General features: G+C 39.9%; 1 protein-coding gene across 1 annotated transcript; it reads right to left on the bottom strand.

Annotated features, from left to right (window-relative positions):
* Positions 1–246: 246 nt before the first annotated feature.
* Positions 247–26,370, bottom strand: smc3 (structural maintenance of chromosomes 3). Its single transcript, XM_041965138.1, has 29 exons — positions 26,206–26,370; positions 25,420–25,495; positions 25,199–25,237; positions 25,026–25,093; positions 24,642–24,713; positions 23,217–23,296; positions 23,037–23,115; positions 22,640–22,757; positions 22,281–22,456; positions 21,842–21,922; positions 21,018–21,182; positions 19,229–19,350; positions 18,702–18,915; positions 18,323–18,426; positions 16,924–17,023; positions 15,703–15,863; positions 14,933–15,074; positions 14,473–14,623; positions 13,531–13,683; positions 11,037–11,188; positions 10,704–10,862; positions 9,294–9,401; positions 8,837–8,945; positions 7,048–7,295; positions 3,720–3,932; positions 3,109–3,300; positions 2,767–2,944; positions 2,396–2,502; positions 247–1,472 (listed from the first exon to the last, which is right to left on the bottom strand). The coding sequence occupies exons 1-29, from the start codon at positions 26,218–26,220 to the stop codon at positions 1,401–1,403; spliced, it is 3,654 nt and encodes a 1,217-aa protein (XP_041821072.1). The 5' UTR covers positions 26,221–26,370; the 3' UTR covers positions 247–1,400.
* Between the last annotated feature and the right edge of the window lie 391 nt (positions 26,371–26,761).

Raw genomic sequence — 26,761 nt, 5'->3', positions numbered from 1 at the left:
AAAAAATCAACATTAGTTCCATTTTCAAAATAATCATGCTGTAAATTTGTCTTTGTACTGTGAGAAATTGCTGTACTTTGGATAAATTGCTATAACAGAATAGTTACTCAATCATATATCACCAAAGTCCTAAAGAATACTACATCTTTAGTATATTTCCACCGTTCTTCAGACGGACCTTTTCTCTCAGGTATCAGTGGCACAGCACCACCTAGTGGCGTTAGACATGCAACACTAACATTATAATACAGTTTGTTTTGAAAACTTTTTATTATTTTTGTAAGTTTTCTAATTACATAAAAAGGAAACCAAACGTTTAAAAGGAGATATGAAACCAAGTACAACATATGAGGAGTTTAGTCCCAAACAATACATCCAGTAAGGAAATACACAAAAGATAAATTACATCCTGCCATTCCACAGAACCGCAACTTGGCTTACTACTGAAGTTATGAGTCATTTTGTGACCCAAATAGATATGGTTTATCCACCGCTGAATCACTTCTGTTTTTGAAATATCGACTGATTAAATTCAGGGAGCTGTGTTGATTTCCAAAAAAAGATATCTGGTGTTTTGGAATTAAACCTTTCATATATTTAAATGACCTAAAAACAGGAATTTACGCAATTCAGTGACAACCATAATAAGGAACCACAACTTTTAAACATTTTGAGCCATGTGGCTGGTTATGACAGAAGTTAGCAATGTTTCATGAGTACAAAGAGTATACACATTACAGAAATAACAGTGAACAAAAACTCTGTTTAAAGGGTGGCAACAAATACAAAAAAAAAAAAAACAGTTCAGCTTTCCACCCTCCCAAGTCCAGCGAGCTTCAACGTTTCAGTTCAACAATCTTTATCTAAACAGTCAACTGTACACAAGACAACTTGCTTTCTGAAAAGATCCTGAAGGTTTGTTACCTTTTATGAGCTTCTCTGGTACTCCCTATTACAAAGGACAGAAGACCAAAACTACTGTTTGTTTCAAAAATTCAACACAGACATAGAAAAGGTAACAAGTGCTCTCCTCTGGACCTCTTCAGACACAATTAGGATTTTTTTTCCATGTAAAAGAACAATGCATCAGGAAAACATGACAAAACATGTGTTTTCCCCCTCAAACTTCTAGTCCGATCAGCCTGAAATGATGACAAAAAGTAAAGAGTAATTTTGAGCTAGGGTTTTCTGAATGTTATCAAGACAACATATCCAATTGAATTTCCTACATCAGAAATGGTCTGAGAAGCTTAGATGTGCTGCATTGTTTATCTTTAACACAGGACTAAAAAAGGCTGGTGGACTGAGTGAGATATTTCTGTTTGATCCCTGTTGTGGAAGGCTTCGAGCTACGCAGTGCACTGTAGAGGCGGGGGAGGATGATGAAGAGCCGAAGACTATTAACCATGGGTGGTGTCATCCTCCACAAAGTCTTTGGCCTGCTCCGCCGTGATCACATCGATGTGACTCACCTAAACACACACACAGTAAATGAACAATAAATGCCTCCATTTCAGCCACACTGATTAATCAGTAATCATTTCTGTTATGAAACCTCAAAAACTTGAGGGGACTTTTTCTTTTCACTGAGGCAGCTCAGCAGAACACAAACCTGGTTCACAGAGAGACCGTGTGAAGGAGTCAACAGAAAACAAACTGAAAGCGGAATCAGTAACGATAAAGAGGATATGTCAGGATTTTAATGATACTGATATTGATACTGCTGCATATCAATACTCTAATTGATACTGCTCTCCATACATCAGTGCAAAAAACAGATATGATATAAAACAATGTGAAAAGACTGAACAGTTTTTGCAGAAGTAAGTTCAGCATTTTCCTGAGTTTCCTGCATATAACGGAGGAGCAATTTCAACCAATATCTGGTGGTGATGTTGCTTAATGTGCTTCAGTACCAGAAGCTAAACTTAAACAACATGACAAATTACCAAAGAGCTACAGTCCTTGAGCTTCTCAGACGCTGACACAAATAGATTAAAAAAAAGACGAACCTAAAAACAGTCATAAAGAGTAAATATCTATAAACAGAACAACATAGAGGAGAATTCTGCCAACTCTCTTGTGTGGTTTGGCCCACCCAAAAATATATATATATCAAAGGTTTCTGATGAAGAAAATAAGGATGGTGGCCTTCTCAGGTAGAATCTGAGGTTTCTCCTGCTGTGGACCCTGTTTCAGGCGCCTGACTGTCCTCGACTATGGGATGATTTAGGAACAAAAATTAGATCAATGCAAACATGCTAAATTAAAAAAACAAGTGCATTCGTATTTGTACGTCCTGGCACTGCTGAGATCCGCCACAGCCTGTCTGTGAGAAAGCCTCTTCAGATAAGCTTCAACTTGATGAAACCCTGCCCTTCAACAGAACACTCACCTTGTTTCTGAATTTGACACCGTAGAACTTGTCAGCGGACTCGAGCAGCTCGGGCCTGAAGGTGGTGGTGATGAACTGGGCGTGGCCTGCCAGCTCTACGATCATGTCTGAAACACAGTGCAAAGATGGTAACAATGACCGCCTTATGTTTGCCAATGCTGAAAGATGAGTCAATATTTTCTCACAAAGAACGGAAACCCTGATTATCTGTTACGATCACAAGTGATGGGACCAATATGACTCTAACACAAGCTGCAGACATACATTTCAAATCAATCTGACACAATGACAACAAAACTGATAAGGAAAATTAATTTATGTATGAGATTCAATTAATTCTATCTCTAAATCTAATTATTCCGGCACTTTACCCGAGACAGCCTTCCTGTGCTGGGCGTCGAGGGCCTGGTCGATCTCATCAAACAGGTAGAAAGGAGCAGGGTCGCACTTCTGGATGGCAAATATGAGGGCCAGAGCCACCAGAGACTTCTGACCTCCAGACAGCTGCTGCATCTCTCTCATCTCACCCTGCTTCCCTGTGAACGACACCTACACAGGACAGGGGAGGCGGTGTTATTAGACCCGAGGCAGGAACACACACAGAAATATGTTGCTTTGTGTTAGAAATTATATTTATCAGTGGCTAAAAAAGAGGAAAGTGAATAAAGTCAGTCAAAAGGAAAAAAAAATGCATAACTGAAAGAGACTCCTACCCTGATGCCAACTCCAGTGAATTGGTCCACTGAAGGAACGCTGCTCTGTGAACCGGAGCCCCTCTCGCTGTCTGCACTGCCCTCACCCTCATCCTGAGACTGGCTGCCTTCAGCATCACCCTTCTTCATCACCAACGTAGCTTTGCCACCTGGCACCAGCTTCTGGAAAACCTCACTGAAGTTCTTTGACACCTGAGGAGAAAATATGGCAAGAGGAGGCACAAAAAGTGAATATTAGAAAATGTGCATCTCATAAGAAGTTGTCCACGTGTCTAAAGTGATACAATATCCATGATTAATTTATTTGATAGTGTAAAGAGTACAGAAGCTATAAAAAGAAACAAAAAAAACAAACCCCACCACACCCAAGGCTGCACAGATGACACAATGGGGATGAAAATCAACAGGTCCTCAGTCCGTCTTAATGTGTGTTCAGTGACCTTTTTTGTACCAGCACTGTATAATAAATGTATACTAAATAGAATAATTTGTCCAACTGTCAAAAAAAGAATGATTTCTAAAACACCAAACTGCGGCAGCAATCATTAAACTGCTGGAGCTGAGTTCAGGTACATGCAGGTACCCATCCTAGGGTGTGACATGCCACAAACCTGTTTGAAGGTGAGCTGGATGGCCTCATACTTGCGCAGCTCCAGGACATTCATGAGCTCCATGATGGATTTGTAGCCACGGTCCAACTCATCCTGGCGCTTGATTAGCTTTTCCTTCTGCTCAGAGAAGTTCACAAACTGGTCCAAAGCTTTCTTGTTCACATGGCTGTACTTCTTCAGCTCTGTGTTGCACTGCTCCAGTTTTCGGAACAACTGATGAAGGAAAGAGAATCATCATTAGCTACAGGTGAACGCAGGCTGGCATTACTTGCCTTGTCTGTAACATGGCTTTAGTAAACTGAAGTACATTCATGACGTTTAAATGTTAATTTATTCCAATCATATCCATATTAGTAAGACTGTTTTGTATTTTTTTAAAGTTGCTCTACAGCACTTATTCCTTTTTATTTTCCCTGGTAAAGATGTTGTGAATTCACTCTAAAAACTAAGACCATTATCATGTCATCATTAAATGCATGTTTTAAGCCTCTGAATCCCACAACCTGCTGGCAGGTTAGAAAGGCATGATTTCTTTAAAAACAAAAATTAAATAAATGAAAAGTTTAATTGAATTAAATAAATAAATAAAAAAGAAAATTTATCATTGCTGGAAACTTTTCAATGTGCTATGAATGCTTCCATGAGGAAAAATAACTAAATCTAACCTCAAAATACTTCAAGGCCACTTGCTAAATGGCTCATTTCAAATTTTGCTAAATAAACCATTTGCATGAAAGAGATCCTGTAAAAAACAAAACAAAACAAAAAAAACCCATACAATTCTGCACTCCTCAGTGCATCTGGAGTGTCTTGATGACGACACTGAGACCTACAGACCTGTGACAACAATTCAGTGAAAACTTGACTGAATTAGAGGAGAGCCAGAGGCCAGGAGGAGCCACAAGAAATTGTATAGGCTCAAAAAATGTAAATACTTAGAGTGTAGTATGTATAGAGTGTGGTGCTGCAATTAATTTAGCTTTTTTGCAGTTGTTACGACTGCACTGCCAGCAAACTTTGCACAATTGATTTTATTTTCACTGAAATATATAAGCAAAATGCTGCTGACAAACCTGTCTATCATCATTTGGACAGAAAGTTAGCTGTATCCTGTAGTATTATGAGTGTGTAATGATACAACTTGTTGACTTAAACAGGGGCAAATTCAGATCCATTATGCATTTCAGAACAAGTATCTAAATGTGCTTTGCCAAATTCTATTCATATCTGAAGAGGACATGACCTGATTAATTAAGAACCAGCTTAGCCTGGCTCAAGTGTGGAATGCACTTTGCAAACTCTTTAACTATAAATTCACCATCTGAATCACTGATGACCAAGGGAACATGAGCAAGTGCCATTATTACTTGGCCCCCTCATCCACTTCTGCAATCAATGGCAGCATCCTGCCCCAAGCAGAGGCCCGTGGAGAAAGATTAACTATGTGGAGTGTGTATGAGAAAGTGTGAGGCTATTTTCAGCACTGTCCAAGAGGGGAGATGACACAGACACACAGAGACACTTATGAAAGAGACAACTAAGTCCAATCAACTCACAGTCTGTGCTCCCAGAGGCAGATGGTTGAAAAAAAAACAACAACAACAACAACAAAAAAAAACAGAGACAGAGCCCTAACTAGTGTCTGAGTCACTGGTGAGTGGGAGGGATGAGATGTGATGGCCCCAGGCCTTATCCCTTCGAGACCCTGGTCTATGTGTGTGTGTATGTGTGCACATTCATAGTTTGGCTCCGGTAGTAAGATAAGATGCACGGAAAAATTGACCTTCAGTAGACCTACTAAGTTATTGTTAGTGCTGCTGTATTTATGTCTTTAGTGTCAATGTTACTGTGGTGATAAGGCAGTTCAGGGGACTACAGCGTCATGTCTACAAAGTGGAACCCAGGACTGGCTTTCCAAACTGGCACGGTAATTATTTTCCTTCAGACCACCTAGCAATTTAAGAGGCTCAAAGCTGCACTAATTTTTTTTATACATTAACAACTGCTTAAATGGCTATGTGTGTGTGTAAATGCTCACAGTGACAATCTCACAGACAATTATCACCCCTCTGCAGTTCCCCTCAGCTATACCGAGGGTTTGAGCATTCTTTAGCTGACTCTTTAGGTTTTATGGCGAGCAAATTTACAGCCGCAAGAGACAGCTGTTTTCAACAAAAAGTTCTCCTGAACATAGTGTACGCGACCTGCCCACAGCAGACTAGGGTTGTCAATGAATATTCTACATTCAAATATATAATTGAATTGTAAAAAACATCACAACATTCCATTGTGAAAATGAATACTTAATCGTGGGTGGGGGGAAAAAAGCAAAACCACTGTAGCAGATGCACTGAATGCACCGCATAATGTACTGGACTCAGACAACCGGTTTCTGTGGTCCACTAATTAAGTTTTTGTTTTTTAAACCAGGAAAATCTGTTGAAGTCCACTATATTTAAATCTCTTGGGTCATAATTCTTGAGTTAATGTCCAGCCTTTATCTCATCTTACTCTTGAACAAAAAGAGATACTTTCTAAAATGTTTACAAATTGAAAAAACCCCACATTTGGTGAACATACATTGATGGTGCCCAAAAGCCCAAAGGGATCAGAATGCATTTTTGGCCAACTTTGACAGCCCTACAGCAGACAGACTAAGCCAGCGGGTGAACATAGTGCAGCATTTTGCCTTTAAAGAGCAGATAGTATCCACAGGAGTTTGCTAAAGAGCAGACCAAAGGAAAAGCGAACACTTGATCATACTTAATCAGGCGGACAACAGCACGATTCCAAATGGGTACTAATGTTGCACTGTGTCGGTTGGATGCCAATACTTTTCTATAACTACTTCATAAGACAATGTGTAATAATATGTCAATGCTGTGTTCACAGCCTCTTCTGCTGCCCACAAGTGGCAGCCTGCTGTAATTATTCCTCCTGTTCCCAAAACTGAAACTGTTCTGGGAACAGATTTCTTCCAAAACAAAACAGTTTCAGTGGAAGGGGGAAAGACGGCAACTGGGACAGTGTGCATTTTGGCCCTTTCACTTCCACTGAAAGTTTTCTCTCAATGGCCAGTATAAGCAGGAGTGATTACAGCAAGTAAATCCTGTTGCCAAGTTCATATGAGGACCTTGACTTGAAGACAGCCTTTGAAATGTAACCTTTAATTTGACCCTGTAAGAGCAGTTAAAAGACAATGTCTGCTGTAATATAAAAATCTACATGAAACAATGACATTGTCGCACTGCACCTCTGAATGATGATGTTCCTTGATAGACAAATGAAACCATGATGCATCATAATGAAGCACTGTGTGTGTGTGTACCTGTTTGAGTGTGAGGGTCTGGTACTTCTCAAAGGCCTCTTGAGGCAACGAGCCCAGCTCTCTGATTTTCTTCATGCACTCCTCTTTCTTCTTGAGCAGCATGCCCTGCCTGTTGGTCATCTTCTCCAGCTCCTTAGTGTCGTGGTTGATGGCATCATTCTGCTCCTTCTCAATGTTCTTCCAGCGTTCCATGCTCTTTATGTGGTCCTTGATCTCCCCCTCTGTCTTGTCAATCAGAGAATCCAGATCTGGGAATGACAATGGAGGAGATGGTAAAGGGTGACGCAGTAGAAATGCTAGGTTTCATTCCAGATAAGGCATTGGGACATACACGTAGGGGCTACATTCCTGCCTCAGATAATAATAAATACTGCCACAGGGGTGGATTTTCGGGTTTTAAAGGTTACTGAAATTTTCAAAAGCAGACTGTACAAAAAGCTGCCAGCTGTCCTTACAAACATACCAGATTCATCTTCATGAGCAGCCAGAATTACTCTATTTGGATTTACAGCCTTCGACAACCGACTAACGCAGAGGTTATTTCTCCCACTTTGTTAAAAGAGAAAAATCACATTGTTCACCGACTTAAATGGCAAACTGGCATGCAAAGACTACAGAACAAAGGACTGAATATAATGGCAATTTAAAAATAAGACCATGCTGTGAATATGTCTTTAATAAGTTAGTGACAATGATTAAGTATGAATCGATGCAAATGAATTCTATTCAGGAACAAGTGCTTTCTGACAACTGCATTCAATCAACCTCATCTGACTCACAGCGCCACTAGAACATTTATACAATTGTGTGGATGGGCCAACTCTGGAACACCAGATTATTCAAACTGTGAGTCACACACATCGCAGCAGTTCTCACAATCTGCTGGTGGCACCAACCCGCTGCGGACAGTCGACAGTTTCTTAATTTAGATTGCTAACTGACAGCAAACTTTGAGATCAAAAGATAAGAAATCTGTAAAGATTACCAATTCCAAACAATAGCAGCAAGCTTTGTTTTGTTAGTAGCTTGAGAAGATATCCAACAATTTGTCTCTTGAAAATTAATGAGTACTAAACTGAATTATACAATCCAGAAATCATTCAATCGGTTCTATTTTGAAGCTGTTCCTTAATGCATTTTGATGTTTTCCTGCCTTTAGTGTTAGTGTAAAAGTCAGTGTGTATGATCATCTTGATGACTGATCAGAAAGGACGCTGCTGGCCTTGTACCAGGTTCGTCACAGAGGACTGTAGTGCAGGATGCAGCAAAGGCCAATGCAGATTTAGCTGTGACAGCTGAAAAGCAACCTTAAAATACTGGTACACAACGATATATATCTGACACACTAATCTTTCACAGAAGGATCATACCTACAGCTGTCAATCCAAACCATTCTGCATTCAACAAAGTTCCTTTTTTTTCTTAAAAAGACATTTGATTTGGCTCATGCAAAACTACACTGCACGATGATACATTACCTAGAACTTGAGAAGAAAATCACATGGACTCCAAATAGTCTTTCAAAAGGACAAGACTTTGGTGCTCACACAACTTCAAACAGCATCACCAAAACAATCTGAATTGACTTTTAAAATTTCAACTAGGAACCATCACCACCAGCAAATCAGTGCTGGTTTATGATCAGCTCTGCTGGAAGAACTGGGATCTATGTTTTGTTGACGGGTCCTGAGGGCAAAGTGTATGTGTTTTTTTAAACTGCTTTCCAGCTTGTGTGGATTTTAACAGTTCACCTTCGGGCTACAAGCTGTGTCTTTGGTAGAATGTGTACCTTCTGATCGAGCCAAAGTGTCTTTCACACGTTTGTTGATGCCGTCCAGTTCAGATGTTGTGGCTGTGAGCACTGTGCCTCCCTCAGTCTCTCGCAGCTCATTTAGCTCCTGTGTCAAAGAAAATTAGGCCACATAAAAAAAAAGAGGGTCATGCAAATTCAACACATCTCTTCTGACTTGTATGAATGAAAACAACATATCCATTCACAACAGCACACAATTTCAACACATTACATTAAATTAATTATCTAACAGCTGCAAACAAACAAAAAAAACTTGAACTTGTTGGTCATACAAGTAATGATGATGACGTAATTTAGTCTAAGAGTAACATCAAAGAACAACGCAGCAGTCAAACATCAGTGTTAATTTACATTATAGAAAAAACATTCTTTATGCAAAGCTGTACTATGAGACTTATTATGCATTTCTAGGGCGTTTGAAGGGATAGTGTACCTGCTCCACTTGGTCGAGACGCTTCCGCAAGTTCTCGTTGAGATATGTTTCCACTCTGGTCATGATGCCCTCCAGCTTGATCCTCTCATTCAACAACTGCCTGTTGTCCTGTGGGTGGCGAGACGTACAACACACAAAATATAAATAGTTACTCCTGTCAGGTCTGTGTACAGACAAACAAGACAGTAGTACTTTTCCCGTCACTGAGTATCTAAAAGTTCACAGTTTTCTCTCAGTTCTGTGGAAAAACTGCCACCCAGAACGATACAGCAATGGTAGCAATAATAGATCTAAGAATAATATCTGCCTTCCACATCTTATCCAGACTGTTCCAATGTGACAATATGCACTTCTGCATTAAATAAAACTGTTGTTTAAAAACTGCCTCTGATTAATATCTGCTAAATCTGTTGTTATACAGTCAATGCCAAAAATGGTACACGATCACCCCTACGTGTGCAGTCACTCATATACGGGCACATTCCATATAAAAGTAACTCCGAACTAAGTGCTATGTTGCAAATAATATAACTTGACAACCGCCAACACTGCACTACGACACATGAAAGGCTCTATGTTGCGGAGGCGGAGTTGTTGCGCAACACAGAATGGCTGAGAGTTCACTGAGGTGAGAGCTGAGGGCAGCTGGCAGTGAAAGAGAAAGAGGAGGAAACACTGGATCACAGGAACATCCCACTCACAGCTGTTGCCTGCTACTCTCATCTCAGTCAGGTCATGTGAATACATAAGCAGGAGGCAAAGAGACAAGGGACACCAAGAAACAACAAAGTGTAGGTAAGAGGCGTACAGCCACATAATAACAGGTGGAAGGATGTGTACGCAACCACCATTTCAGCTAACGATGCTATTCTAAAATGTTTCTGATCCAGTCTGTGGGGGGAGAAATGGAAAAGACAGATTCACCCTTTAAATTCACGTCCAACAATATGGACGAATGTAAATCAAACACTGTAATTTGTTGTTGCATCATATAATTGAGATGCCATAAAATGCTGACATCAGTTTTTTACCAAAGCTTTCAAATGTAGATGAACAACAAACAATTAAATTTAACTAAAAACAAACCATAAATCTGTGGCTGGATCTAGTGATAACATTCACAAAAAATGTGGATTTTTATCCATTTTGAATTGAATACAAATAGAGAAGTAGCACTGCTCTTTAATAACAAAGGTGTGGGCAACATAATTTAGAAAAAACGAGGACCCTATATTCTAAAAAATAAATAAATAAATAAATAAATAAACCTGTAATTAAAATGAAAACTATATCTGGGAGACAGAAATCCCTATGACTGTCAGTTATTTTACGGTGAGACTAACTGTGCCACATATGCTGTATATTCAAACAGACACAGATCATACAGCACTGTCCAATCTTCCTGCTGACCTGCTGGAGTTGACGGATCTCATCATTGAGGTCATCAACACGCCTCTGGTCCTCCAGGCTGAGCTGAGAGAGCAGATCTGTACCCAGCTCAGCCTTCAGTGACTCCCTGGTGGACTCCATGGCATGGAGGCTAGCCTCCAGACTTTGGAGACTGCGTTGCTGGAGAGGAAGGAGGAGTCAGGCATGAGTGGATTGCACAAACAGATTGTGAGCTGGCAACAGGCTGAACTCCAGTCATACATCATGCAAAACAAAGAATTTTCACTTATGTCAGGCTTTAGGGACCTTAAATCATGATACTGTGACAATAGTGTAGTGTAAGTGTATGATCACCTTGGGCATGAATGTCTTCTCTGACTGCTGCCTCTTCTCCTTCAGCATCTTCATCTCTGACAGAATACTGTCTCTTGAGGCCTTAAACTTCCTCTGCTGCGTCTCGATCTGCTGCATCTGGTTCATCAGCTGGTCGATCTCATTGTTGATGCGTGGAGGCAGCGATTAAGGAAGCATAAGCCACTTTTTATTAGGGATGAGCATTTTCTCTCAGAATTGTATGAGAAGGAATTTTAAAGTTGAGCTAAATAGTCAGACTTTTTCCTCTAATAGTTTAGTGTTCCCAACTTGATTTCACCAGTGTCTACGGGCCACAGGTTTCCATATTACCTCAGCTGTACTGCCTTGTATTGTGACTATACCTTGCATTTTTATCTTATGCAGGGCTCAGACTGCTGAAACTGCATACTGTCTTTCCCCCAAGAAAAGCATTATACACACAAATGAACAAAAAAACCAAACTAATTTTGAAGAGGCTCCTCTCATCAGCAAATAAAAAAGGTCAAGGCTCAGAGTGACTAGCCTCCCACGGAAGACTGCGTCATCGCTGATATCAAGGTGGATGATTAAGGGGGGTTGCATATACTCATCATTAAGCTAATTTAACAGACAGGCTTATTGATTTTCCAGGACTGCAACACTCCTCTGGGCCTCTGAGACTTAACAGGACTCAATAAAACACTGAAGTCAATCGATCAGCTCGTTTAAAAAGAGCCACTGGAAGTCAGAGGACTGCTCTGCCTGCTGCCCAGCAAGAATGGACAAAACAGATTGTTTAAGACCATTTGGTAATTTCATGAATGGAAACAGCTGGCATCAGGCCGCAAATTAATTGAATTATTAAAACCAGTGTTAATCTCTGACGACTCCTTCAACTCTTCCGAATAAAATATTAATTATGTGCATTTCACATAAAGTAAATAAGAGTTGTAGCAGTTATGAGCAGCTACAATGTAAGTGCACTTTCTGCAAGACATGTATACCTCCACTGCAATGTGTTGATGGTGGCAAAATGAAGACAGCAACTTAAAACAGGAGGGATGGGTGTGGTGCATTGTAATCTCATGCTTATCTACAGAGGTGGACGGTGAACAACAAGAGGCTTTTAAATAATTGATCCGTTCTCTGACTCACTGCTGCAGGAGTGAAGGACGAGCGCCATGTCAGCAGCCAAGTCATCCGTTTCCTCTGCCTACTCACACACGTTATCGCCAGGTGCACACATTCAACTACATACACAACACTGGCTGTGAGTGAGAAGTTACGCACAATCACACAGGTGTGCAAACACACAGACAATCATACCTGGACGGAAGTGACCATATCCATAAACACACTGCACAAATCCTCTCTGACCCGCTTGTTTTGCCTTCATGGGCATCCAGCAGTGAGTCATGGCTCCAACCAATATGACCTAACACAGACTAATCCTTCCTGTCCTGCTTAGACCCTGTCTTTGCCTCCAAGTCAGCCTCCCGCTGGCTGAGGTAGCTACATAACCCAGATGGATTTAATCCATATTTAAAAAAACAGGCTCCGCCATGTCACACCCTGCACTCAGGGGTGCCATAGCTTCTTTCAAGGGTTCCTACGTAGATTAAAAGCTCCCTTGCAAGATGGTATACAAATTTAAATATTTCTTTATCAACAGGAAATGACGGCTATCTTTTTTAGTCTGATGTTTCCAGTTTCCAACACAATAAGTGAAAAAATATTGACTGCATGACAATGTTTCCTGTCCCATTTCTCCACATCTGGGTGCAAAATGCCAGCATCACCAGTAGTTTATCACACCTGCCATTTTATTTCAGTATAATCCTGACGCCAACAGGTTAATGCTTGCCTTGTACAGCCTACTGTCCTTAAAATATACTGTAACCATGTGATTTGATGAAAACTGAAAAATATGTCAATGGTGTAACTTATCTTAAAAAGTTAGTTTTCACTTAAGATTTAATGTCAGAGAAAACTGTGACTCAAATCCTAGAAACTGAAACACTTCCTTAAAAATTTTACGAGAAGATGAGATACTCATTCCAGCCTAACTGTACCCAATGTTTATAAAGATAATAATAATAATATTTTAAAGGGAATGGGGTTTGTTTAGTAAAACTAAAGGTGAATAATTTGTTTTGGTTTGAAATATTTGCTCTACTGTCATGTACTTCCTGTAGACCGCATGGGATGAAGGCTGACATAACAACTGTTTAGTATTCATATGTGACTCAACACATTTCACACATCAATACATCTCACAGAAAAAAAAAATGATTTGATTAATGGAACGGTCTTTTGGTGAAGCTTTAGAGAAACTGCATGGCTCACTTTTGAGTTAACTGGTCCCAAATACAGCAAATCATTCAACGGAAAGAGCCGTCCACAGATTGTTATTGCAATACTGCAAAGATGTCTGCAGCACAGCTAGCCATAGAGGTGCTAAACAAACTTTACTGTGAGCACCAATGATGCGTCATTATCTTGATAGAAAGGATATGTTCAATGTTCCTGCGCAGGTTCTCATTGAGCTTGGCCTCTAGCTCACCCAGCTCCTCCTCGGCTTTCCTCATGTCTTTCTGCAGCTCCAAACGAGACTTTCTGGTATCGTAGTAGCCTCCTGTCAGAGCTCCACGGTGGCTCACCTGGTCACCTAGGAGGTCACAACACAATGTACTGCATAGAAGAGATAAAGGGCTTCTACAGCACGGCAAATCACAGTGACATACAGATCTAAAAATGTAATCCATGCTATATAAAAACTGAACAAGGATGTACAAAGTTTAATGTTAGAGGCAAGGAAAAGATCCTGATGTAGTGTGTCATTAGAAGACACTGCCAAACCTCTTAACATCTACTGAAGGGCAGACATTGTAACTGGGAACATGATTCAGACAGTAGAATTGTCCATTGCACACTACAAATTTAAGTATTATGTACATTTTCTGACAAAGAATGCATCAGAAAGATACCTTTTAAATAATAGATATTGCTGATGCTGTCAAAATAAAATGGACTTGAAGGCTCAAAGTTAACAGCTACAAAATTGCCAGGTAGAGACTGCTACCAAGCTTTGTTGTGAGAAACCCAAAAACCAATAACTTTTCAGATGACATTCCCTACCAACACAGAGTTTCTGTTAGATATAATTGGTATTGGCTCATTTTGCCATACTGTTGAATGTGTTTATTAATTACAGTAAGCTTTCAGTGTGCCCCACCGGCTCACACCCAACTGTGGCATCTCTTTTAAGAAAGTTGAAGGCCTACATATTTTAGAAATCTATTTCAATATGTTCTAAATGTTAAAAAGAAAAAACTAAATAAAAAAAAGTTTTTCCCATTATTATATTTCTCTGGAAATGGGAAACTGTTTGGATGGGTATTCCAGGGAATCCCATTTCCTGGGATTAAACCATACTGTGTATCGCCGGTGATCTTACCCTCCAGAGTTATACAGTCCATGGTGAAAGCTCTGGCCAGCTGGGTGGAAACTTCCATACTGCGACAAATCAGGGTCTTTCCAAACACATGCTTGAAAGCCTTGTCAAAGTTGGAGCTGTAGCGCAGCTTGCTGATCATGGGGATAGCGTCCTTATGGGGCAAAAACACATTGGTATGAATGGGGTGGCAAGTACTAAACATCTCATTAACCATATAAAAACTGTTGTACGATGGGGAAGAGTGGGATATATATTTGGCGTAACTGTGAAAATTAAGACAGAGGATTAAGAGTAAGCCCATGGTTGTTACTTCAACATAGAAAAATCAAGTACAGGTGTGTGTACAGGTACATGAATGCCTTTTCTTTTATTTGAATTGTTGTGCATTATACCCATTTGTGGTCAAGGTCTAAATTTACTACCTACAAAGTACCAGATGCAATTCATGTGTGTTCCTTACGTTGGTCTCTGGGTAGGCAGTGTCCCTGACGTCCAGCTTGCTCAGGGGCAGGAATGTGACTTCTCCAGGTAGGTTCATTTTGTTGAACTCCATTAGTATTTTGGTGCTGACTTCGTCAGTCTCCACAATGTGGTAGAACAATCTGGAAAACATGAGAGGAGGCAAGCAGACACAAAGCAACAGTGAGGAAAAATATTAAAATAAAGACATAGGATGGGTTTAATGAACCCCTTCTCATTCTGTGACTGACTTCTATGAGTAACTTGGGGCTTGTTTTACAGAGTACTGAGTAGCTGTGTACTAAGTACTCATTATAACATTGGTAGATTTAAAACTAGATTTTTATGCTTTAGATGGGTTTTTGCACCATTTTAAACTTGAATTGAAAGTTAATGGATTTCTTGCCCAAACTTTAAGCACTGCAAGCAGACAAAAAGCAGCACATCACTTTGCCCTAGTAACACAAAACATTACATTGTAAGATATAGCATTATCTATACTAGTGTAGTGTTTCCATTGAGCCTACATTTCAAGCATTCTGAACACTAAACTTGTCTGCTGGTTTCCCATTCAACCCAGAGCAACAATCCACTCCTTTCATTCACAGGACATATTTGTATTAGCATGCATGAAGTCTAAAAAATATTGTTTTAAAATCAAACCACGTGTTGTGTTGCAAAGCTTTTGATACCTGTCATAAATGTTTGGTGGTGACATTTTTATTGAACACAAAACAGGGAAGTAGCAGTAAAAACATAAAAAGCCCTCACCGGGTACCAGCAGTCACCTCCACGCAAGTGTAAAAAGCCGGCTCACACTCAAAGTTATTCATGACGATGCCGTGGTAACCATTGATGACATGCTGGTTGATGCCCTTCCGACGGAAATGCTCAAGGACTTTGTTGATGCTGTCGATGCCATTCAGAATAGCCTGAAGGACCACAAGAGAAACAAGAAGTCTCACTTCAAAGAATAAATTTCACCCTAAAATCAGTTATTAACACTTAACATTGGGAAATAAATTATATACCAAAAAAAAAAAATCAATGACACACATAATACAACACAGTAGAACTAAAAACATATCAAACCCTTATTATGTTCTCATTATATTTTTTTTAAACCACAAAAGCAGGCATGATGTCTTCAACAGAAAAGCATTGTTACAGAAGGATTTCTTAGCAGGTGAAATCCTGTGCTGTGAAGAATTTGTGAAACTTGTTTTGTGCTTCCTCCAAATATACTGCAGCAATATTGGGAGGTATAGAAAGAGAAAGATATTTTTTGCAACACTATGAACTGTAAACTATAAATACAAACTGTGAGAGAGGATAGATAAGAGTCCATCAAAGGCTGGAGACAGGATTAGTCAGCCGGGACCAATGAAAGAAACATAAATGCAGAATACTTGTCCATGAAGCCACAAACAGCCTCCTTTCATCTCAGCAGACATTATTCAGAAGCGATATTTGATTGATGTATCTGCCCAGGAGAAACGACTGGCAGGTACTGGATGGGGCAGAGAGGAGTGAGTCATATGTAAATTTAGCTAGCTATGATAAGGCGCCAGTAGCGAGGCAGATGAATGATTCCATTTCATATACCTATCCTGACAACTGGCTGAGTCACAAAGTGAGTCCTGCGCAGTATTCAGGTGGGCTGATTCGGAGAGGGAGGCACATTTCCACTTGGGATTTGATTTCTCTTCACTTGCCCATTTCCCCTCTCACAGTACAGTTCAGCTAGTAAGTGCATGTGTGAAGGTTTAATGGATGTGTGGCATTGCAGGTCTACCTCTGGCTTACAAGTGTCATCCTGAGGAAAAGGGAGGCGAGTGTGTGTGCACCGTAAATTTGTCATGAATTTCAATCTCTGATAAGGATTTCTGTGCTCAGACACATCTTTGACTTGTGTCGAGACGAAAGCATTAGATATCCCGTAGCTGCGTTATGTAAGTCAATAATCACGCAGTCATGAACAGTGACACGGACCTTGCCGGTGGCCGCTCGAAGGAGCTGCTGTTTCTTCTCCAGGTCCTCTCGTTTGGCTGCCAGGGCCTGCTGCTCTGCGTTCTCCTCACGCCACAGGTAGCTGGACAGACACAGACAATCACATACTGTTACACTTATGTCACCAGAAAGACCAGACCCAAAGTGCAGCCATGATAGTCACAGACAAACGAGGACAAATTGTTCAAGTCTTAAGAAATCTTTTTGATGCAAATCTTTTATGGGTAAATCTAAACATCTTAGAAGAAAGAAAATCTTGAGTTATTTTTATATTTGACAGGCATTTCTTATCATAAAAGTGAAGAGAAATACAGCAACTTTAACAACACAATTCCTTGTCAATGACTGCAGATTCACTCTATGAGTGCAACATTCAGTAGCGTACAAATGTATTCACTCCCTTGATTTTCAAATAATTTTAACTATTTATTTGTCTATGTGGCATTATCGTTAACGTTGATTTATTTAATTCTTGCTAATAAATCAAATTTTAATAATGAAAACAATAAAACTGCCAAAAGAGTCTCCCTCTTGTTTCCATTAAGGTAATATTTGTCATTCATTCATATTTTTAGATCATACACTACTAAGAGCTTGCAGCTGCAGGGTCTGCATGTTGAGTTCTTTCTATCAAAGCTGTCATTATGCTGCCTTTTCACCCACTACACCTTAACAATGGATCACAGTGAACTGGAGAGAACACGATGGAGTCAATACCAGACAAACAAAAACATATTCATGAAATCGGTTTTATTAAGTGATGATAATGAGGGCCTGTTACTGAATTTAATGTAATTCAATTTTAGATCAAGATCCTGATCTCTTTTACACAACTTGAGAAAAAAAAACACACATTTTGTCTTGAGTGTGTCATCTCAATTAATAGTAGGAGAAACTTGAATGGAAATGCTCTGTTTGTGTTTCAAGAGGCAGGGAAGTAACTGTCTTGACTAGATTTTCACCACTAACCCACAACACGATTCATCTGCCCTGGAGGACCTTTTAAATTCAAAAAAGTGTCTGGCAGCAGAAGCCAGCGGCGTCATCCTCTCTGTTATATAAATAAACCTCATTGTTTAAGTGGACAGAGGAGGCCCGGTGACATTCACAGCTGACAATACCCTGGTATGTAACTAAAGGTTACCAAGCGGAAACAGCATATTGGCTTTAAGAAAGGATAAACAATTTAACCTTCCAACTTAATGCAAGATTGAAGCATGACTCATGAAAAGATAAATCTAAATCAAATGATGCCATATCAGCAAAAAAAGAAGAAAAAAGCATGAGCACATGCCAATGCTGCACTTAAAATTCAACTGCAAAATGTGTACAGACACAAAGACAATAAAGACAAGGGTAGAGGGAAAGATGAGGTGCTTACTTTCTTTCACTCTGCAGCTCATCTTTCCTGTTCTTCACTTCATAATACTTTTTGTCCAGCTCCTCAACGCGGGTCTTGACCTCATTTAGATCTTGATCCAGTTTCTAAAGAGACAAGTTGAAAGTGGGTCAGATACACTCACCTGTCAAGACATTAGATTAAAACTGCAGAAATCTTTGACAGGAATTACATGACAAATACATCATATGGTAGCATTCAAAAGTTTCCACGGTGCAAAAAAATGTAACATTCTTAAAAAAACGTAACTCCCTCTAAAACTGATCCTGAAAATGGGTCTGAAAGCCAGACGCCCCATTGAACTCCACATGTTGTTTGTAGAGCTGCTGTGGTAGTACAATAGGGTTTTGGGCTGTCTTACATTGTACTGCTCGAGGTTCTTCTCCTTGTTGGTTTCTGTGTCCTCCAGGTCTTTGTGGATGGCTGCGATCTGCCTCTTTTTATCATTGATGGCCTGGTCCAGAGACTTCAGCTCCTTCTTAATCCACTTGTCCCTCTCTTCCTTGGAGGTGAACTGACTGCCACGGCCCTGCTTGGCATATAAGTCTGTCCTCTCCTGTGTAGCCTGCGCCAATCTGCAAGGAGGTGTAACCATGGAGGGAGTTACAAACTGTTTTAAGCTAGATTACAAGTTCACATAGAAAGCTGTGTCAATGAGCCATCTTCATGCTATATATTTCCTAACAAATTCTGCATATACACATGTGCATCGTGATCAACCTTTCCATCATTTACATGAGGGTACATTGGAGTATCCACAAATATCTCGTATGCATCCACCTCTTGATCCCTCGCTATCACAATGTATTAAAAATGTCACGACTGACTCATCAAATTATACCTGGTCACAGGCTGCTCGAGGGACTGTAGCGAATGAGTCATCCCTACCTGGATATGCCCCGCTCCTCTTTCTCCTTCACCATGTTGAATTTGGGTTCAGTCTCCTGCAGCTCTTTTTGCTTCTCCTCGATTTTCTCCAGCAGCTTCTGGCGCTCCTTCAGCAGCCGTTTCTGGAAGAGCAAGGGCAGGCAATTTTACAACAAATCTTCAAAATGCAGAAAGAAAAGAAGAGAAACTTGAGAAATGTGGGGAAACTAGATAAGCTGTTGTGAAAGGAAGACAGTGAAGGGATTTTAAAAAGTAACTTCATTTATTATCAGATTATATGCTTATATCTAATATCTATATTTGCTCTTGCCACCTCATCGTAGTCCACAACAGTGAAGCGTAAACATTTGGCCATGTTTGAGTGTTTGCACAATTTGTGTGCTACAATTAATGCTAAAACAGTTATTGGAAACAGTTCAACAAATCATGTCCTGTGCTGCTCAGATGCCATATTCATATTGGGTTTGAACATTCATTACTACTCAAAAACATAGGACTCCTGCCTTTCTGCCAAAATAACAGATCCCACACAATCTCAGTGTATTTTATGGTCTATAATAGATATAAATTCTGAAATAAAAACATAGCGTGGGCAGAGTCTTTGAATGTGTGTACCCAATGTGTTGACTGATTTAAGTAGTATAATTAGCATGCATTTAATTTACAGTAAATATAAATGTATAAAACAAACACTGACATGTATTGTATAACAATAGACTCACAATTCCTATCACTGTAACTGATGCTGCTTGTAAACTACAAAAACACATGGACACTACAGTGAAGCTAAGTTCTTTGCACTCACGCATAGCAGGTTGTGAATTCAGGAAACATTCAGCAAATGCAGAGGGCAAGCAATAATAAAAATATTTTCCTGTGTAGGGAAAAGTCATGCCTCTGTTGTATCAACAGCAGATCGCCCAAACACTGATTCTGACAGATTTTTCTGTGTGAGTGATGATGGTGGGTTGTCATCCCAATATTACGAAAGCCTCTACTTTCCTCCTCATGTCAAGGCCATCTCAAATCAGAACCAACAGCAGCAAGTGCCACAGTTCAGCTTCCCTTGCTTTTCATTTTGCTCCAGTAAGTTTTGGCCGATGCTGTACCAGCCGTCGCCAGGTGGGCTTAATCCAACATGCAGCTTGGGACCCATCACGGTTCATACACAGACTGAGCCACTAAAGCCCTCATGATCATCGTCTTCATACTCACACGTGCACACAAACACACACCGAACACGAGGCCATATGGAGCGTGATCTATATCAGCTCTGCACACACAACCTTGTGCCAGGAATAATGTATAGAGGAGATGATGGCAAAGAGTCTAATACACAGGTTGGTGCTTCTTCCATTTGTCAATTCATCCCAGTACTGGACCAGCAAATGTTCTCAGGAAAGAGTCAGCACTAAAACTATATACATTAGGCCTTGTTTTAGCATAGCATAATATGAAAACCCAGTGCTATTTGGACCAGTGCTTTTTGATTAGTTGAATTCAAGAAGTCAATGAACTTGCATAATGAGCTGCGTAATTGATCAATGAATTCTTGAAAAATCCACAGATCAACAGAATAGTGACGGCCACAAACTCCTCTTGAAAAGTACTGAAACTGTATACAAGTGCCCCTCTGTTCAATTAGTAACATGGATGAGCAGTCTTGTGAAACGAGAAAAAGACAACCATCCATCTCTGAATACACTGATGGTACAGGGGAAAGGGAGGGGGGACTGTTGCTGGTGCAGCACCACGTGCGCAGAGTGACGCAGATGGGAGGCTTCCGTACCCTCTGTTCGCTGTTGCCTGCCAGCTCGTCCTGCAGGTCCTTGGCCTTCAACTCGAGCTTGGTCCTCTGCTTGATCTGCTCCTGGCGCTCAGCCGATAGCTGCTCTCTCTCCTCCTTCATGGCAGAGATCTTGGACTTCAGCTCTCGCACAACACGCTCTGTCTCCTAAAGAAAGGGAGCCAAAATAGAGAAATCGGCTGTGAGATATAATTCACGTGTAAATACAACGACTTCCTTTTTCTTCAGTGATCAATTTATTTCCCATGGCCACATACTGTCAGGAAAATTGGATATATGAGCCCTAAATGATATGGTGAATGAATTATGAAATTATCTGTATTCCTTTTCAAGTCTCATTAAATAAGTGGACAGATAGAAGCAGGTAGCCTGCTTACAATGAGACAAAAAAAAGACGATCATGACAACATACAATGGAGAGTTAATGTTATTCAAAAGCAGTTTCTGTGTTTCTAATGCCTTAAGTTTGAAGGCTAAGTTAAGTAATTCCGTTAGTGACACTTCACAGACCAATGATGCATGATGAGTAGGTTTGCATCTTAAAGTCAAAAATGTGCCACAGTGTGATAAAGTGAGTTTTCTGGTTTTAAAAAATTGACAATTCTCCAGTTAAAACAAATAACTACTATTAAATAATTACCACTATTTGAGTTGATTTGCTGAACATCTGAAATTTTACCATGTGTTTTTGAAGAAGTCGCTCAATACGCTAACTTTTTAGAGCTAATGCTATCATGATAATAACATCATTTATTTTCACTCAAATACCAGATATGTGCATTTTTATGCAAGGTGGAATTCTTTACCTCTACTTTGTCTCGGGCATCTTGCTGAGCATCACGCAGTTGTCTGGATTTGTCTCCACAGGTCTCTCGCTTTGAGGACAGCTGTAAAAATATAATAATAATAATATTAATAATAATGAAATGAAAAAATAAGTCTTGATATTGAAGCTGAACAAAACAGAACAAAACAGTGACTGGTCGATTCTTGCATTCATTCAAATGAAGACCTGTCATTTCTCTATCAATTAACTTTCAGATTGATGTATACCTACCACCGAAATGCTGTTTAACTACTCAGAGCCAAATTAAGATTAATACTCAGTGTCATATTGTGTATATGTAATATGCTCAACAATGGGTAGTTACAATTTCCAAACCCTAGCACCAACACACTAATCACAAAGTCTAACGTGTTCATATGTTTACAAGTCCATCATTTTTCCATTCTTGAGTATGTTACCTCATCCAGTTTGGCACGGGTTTCATTCAGCTCCTGGTTGTAGATGGTGTACTCCAAGGCCCTTCTCATCTTGTCCCACTTCTGGTACTGAGCCAGCTCCTCTTTCTCATCCTCAAGGGTGTGAAGACGCTCCTCAATGTACTTCAACAGCTCATTGATCTTCTCTCGCTTCCCCTCTGAGGAACGCACACATCAAATTGTTAAATTAAAAAAAAAAAAAAAGTAAACCACAAAGCACACGTCATTATTGGAGGAGGAATACTAGTGTGTTATACAGCATAATTATCTAATTTAAAATGTCATGATTTAAGCATGACAAAAATAATTCATTAAAAAAAATGATGACAACAAGGTTTTACCAGTCTCCTTCATGAGAGAAATACTCTCCTCCTTGCGCTCATCATACACACGGGTCCCTGCCACCTCTCTCAGCAGCTTTAGACGCTGGGAGTCGGGTGCTGTGGCCATTTGGTTGATCTGCACAAAATATTGAAATAATGCGTGAGATAGAATACCCTGCTGTTTAATACTGTGCTGAGATTTCACTGCCTGAAACATTATACAATTTAGATAGACATGTTAAGTCAGATGATATTGTACAGGTTATGATTCTAACATGACAGGCCAAGACATCCAGCTGAGGACAGTTACCACTTTTTTTTACTGCCTTGCTTAAATACTACCATGCATTACACTACACTAAACAAGAAACACTGTGTTAAACAAGTGTGATGTCGAAAGACGCTCCTTTCCCACCTTTCCCTGCTTGACGATGTAGTAGGGGTTACTGCGGGAGAAGCCAGCACTCTCCAGAAGGTTCATGACATCATTCTTACTGCAACAATCACAAGCAACATGAAATATACGATTACAATGATTCACAGAGTCGGTTATTTCCTGTGATTACATGGACAGTTGACCCACAGCAATACTTACGTCACCATCTTCTTGTCTAAAAAGTACTGGTCCTTCTTTGCGCCAATGACGCGGCGAAGGGAGACTTCCTCTTTGTCGATCTGGAGTGAGAGAAATTTATCACTGGTCAAAAGGAGGATCGCACACAGCAGCAGAATTGGCTGGTTATGACACAGTATTACCAGGCTGCGTGATTACAGTTTCACACCCACTGAAAAGCAATCTTTGGATTGCTAAAGTGGCGCAAACATCCGGCCTTCATTACCAGAATAATAAGCACTGTGTGTACTGGAGGCAGGGTCACTATAATCAGCTATCAATATGAACTGAGCAACATAATATAGTGATAATGTACAATTTCCAGTTGTAGGCTGGACCATGGATGTTAAAAAAGTTGAATTGAAATTGAAATGAAATGAAGTTAATTTGCCCATCTTAAAAGCTTTTTCAATTCCATGGCTAATTTGGAAGCAAAGTGTTCTTCTTTGACAGTGATTTAGCACAACTGTTGTACACAAAAGTGCCAAATCCACTGTCAGCCAAGTATCCGCAGTAAAAAATTAAGCTGGACATACAATGATGTATGTATTTAATGAATGTTTTAGCATATTAAAAATGTGCTGTACTGTGGCTGCTATAACATGCAGGTAGAGGGCTATGTGTGAATGCAGGGAAGTGGAGTTGCATCAACTAACCAATGTCCTCGTTATAACGCTGACTCAAGTAACTTGAAGATGTGCATGGCAACATTACGAGCAACACACACTAATTCCTCTTTTGTTGGCAACAAGAAACAAAACAAAAGTCTTCATCTACTCATTAAGTTGGAAGTCAAATAAATAACCAGAGCAATAGGTTGGATGTGGGTAACTGTTTTTTCACATTGCTCTTTGTGTAGTCTCACATAGCCAAACTTTATCTCCACACTTCAGACGGCAACACAAGTTCATCTGGTTTTGTTGCTACAGGAAAGCATCCTCTGATGCGTGCCGTGCCGGTGTGTCTGTTGCTACCTTATGTAAATGTACTTGATAGACATGCCCTGTGGTACACTGACTCTTACTACTTATATAATATAATTTGTGTTTCTGCCAAATAAAAGCTGTTTAGATGCCCAATCGTACCCCATGTCTAACTCTGAGGATGAATCACATTATATTTATTAATTAACCTACATTACAGGGCAGGTTTCTTCTCCCAAAACACATCGGGCCTATACCTCATTTTCATTCTTATCTGGAGCCAATAAATATGTTTATTTTCATCAAACATTTTTTCTTTCTTAAGATATGTTACCTTACAATAAAATGAAAAGGGGTAGAATCATGTTTTGAGTGGAGTATCCCATTCAGTATTGATATACCATGATATAATACAGTCACCATAAAAAAAAAATCTAGATTAGTTAGAGTATTAGAACAAGTATGAAATGTTTGTCATTCCTACCGGCAGCCGGTTGTCAGAGTTGTCAAATATAATCTCCACAAAAGCTGAAATGACACGAGGACCAGTTCCCTCCTACAGTGACGGGACAGGGATTATCATTATTATTTTACACGATACAAATAACACACCAATAATAATACTAATGTTTCCTATTGTCTTTCAATCAAAGGGAGTTCAATAAAACACAAACTTTGTATTTTTAACAGAAATGCAACAAATTCTATAAAGACTTTTATAATCCACCAGTTTTTAGGAAGTTACACAAGTTACTTCTGTCATCATATCTCACAAGAAATTTCTACACAACCACTGTGTCAGAGAGGTATTTCATTACCAAAAGATTAGCCATGAACTGTAATGTGTGTGACATTTGCCTGTACTTACATGGAGCAGGGCCAGGCGCTGTTCAGGTCGCAGGTGACTGAACTCATCACTGAGCACAAACTGGATGGCTAAGAAAACCAAGAGGAGCCACAGTTTTAGAGAACAAAAAATAAATACACTGAAGAAAAAGACCTTTGACTGCTGTAAGATAAAATTATTTGAGGCTTACGTACCATAGAAAAAGTTACTTTTTCCGGACCCATTTCTTCCAACTGTAATAGAAAAAATGAGGACATGGTGACACATGTTCCCAGCCACCAACATGAGACAAGTCTTTGGTAAATCAGTATTGTTCTCATCATTCAAAGCACATCCCGTATATATACATATTATTGTAAACAGCTCAATACAATACAAAAGCATGAGTGAAAAGGTGAAGTGGGCACATACTTACCGATGACATTGTGTTTTGGACTAAACGGGTCTACCACCGTTTGGTCCCTGTAACTTCGGAACCCCTGGATGATGACCTGCACAAGAATCCAGACACCGCCGTGAGCACATTGTCATTAAACATCCTCCCATTGAGAATTACAATAACCGCTGGCTGTAGCTTGACGTGGTCACGTGAAGGGACTTCAGCACCAGGCTAGGCACTTTTGCTTAATGCAACAAAATTACTAGCTCTGCCCTCTGATACATTAGACTCAAGCTGCATAACGCTAAACACAGTATCAACTGTATCATAAGCGGGGTACGACTTCCAGTAAGGCCTTTACTGTCGGCGACTGTATGTGCCAATTTTCATTCAGGACGTTGACGGGTTTACATGCTTGCTAACAAGGTAACGCTAAAGTTAAACAATCCGGTATTATCAAAGCTCATAAATACGTGTGATGAAATCGACTGCAATGTGGTATTGTGCGACAAAAAAGCGACAAATCCGCTCACATAAAGTTAGCATTGTAGCGTTAGCTTAGCATCCTGCGAGAGAGGACGGGCAATCGAATTCAAAAGTAATTCCAGGTAGCCCTAGCTAGCATTAGCAAACTAGCTATTTAACTTTGGGCTGTCTTGGGTGTGAATTTGCTTAGCTCTGCAATTAAATCAACGGCAGACTGGGTAAAGAAACTCGGTATTCCGGGCATAATCATTCAGTGGAATAACGTTATATCCATCCTAATCAATGTTAGGCCAGAGAGACTCGGCAACATGCACAAGTCTGGTGTCGTTAGCTTACCTGTTTGATGTACATGGCTGTCTAAGCAGGGCCTCTCCTTGACTGAATTTGGAGGTAAGCTCCCCTCCTCCACTGAACCGGAGAAGCCGGGATTTAATAATGCAAACTTAACAAAATATTACAAACTGATGCATTCAAAATTGGTCAAACACTCCGGGCAGGAGAATAACATGGAAAATGGCGGCGGGGGCGGGATAGAATGGACCATACCATTATGTAAAAACAGGGTTATATCAATAAATGTATGCTAAATTATATGAGTAGTAAAATGCATTAGATAGAATTTGACAACATGGACATACCATACACGTAGGTAAAGTGATTTAAATCTTTAATCACGCTGTATTTGTCCGTGAAAAACAGATAAGACCCGTTTGTTATTTCTTTACATACCTATTTGTACAGTTGGGACGGTCTCGAAGTCTGTCTTCTAGGCGCCAAAGACTCGATGGTACTAAGTGCAAACTGGGGCCGCCGAAATCATACTTACCAGTCAGCAAAGGCTGCTGTTTATTGAGAATAACCAAACAAAATGCTTTATTATGTCTTTATATTT

This window comes from Chelmon rostratus, chromosome 3, assembly GCF_017976325.1.
Source record: "Chelmon rostratus isolate fCheRos1 chromosome 3, fCheRos1.pri, whole genome shotgun sequence".
Taxonomy (NCBI): domain Eukaryota; kingdom Metazoa; phylum Chordata; class Actinopteri; order Chaetodontiformes; family Chaetodontidae; genus Chelmon; species Chelmon rostratus.
The sequence above is the reverse complement of the archived record's forward strand: the minus strand, read 5'-3'. Positions and strand labels throughout refer to the sequence as shown.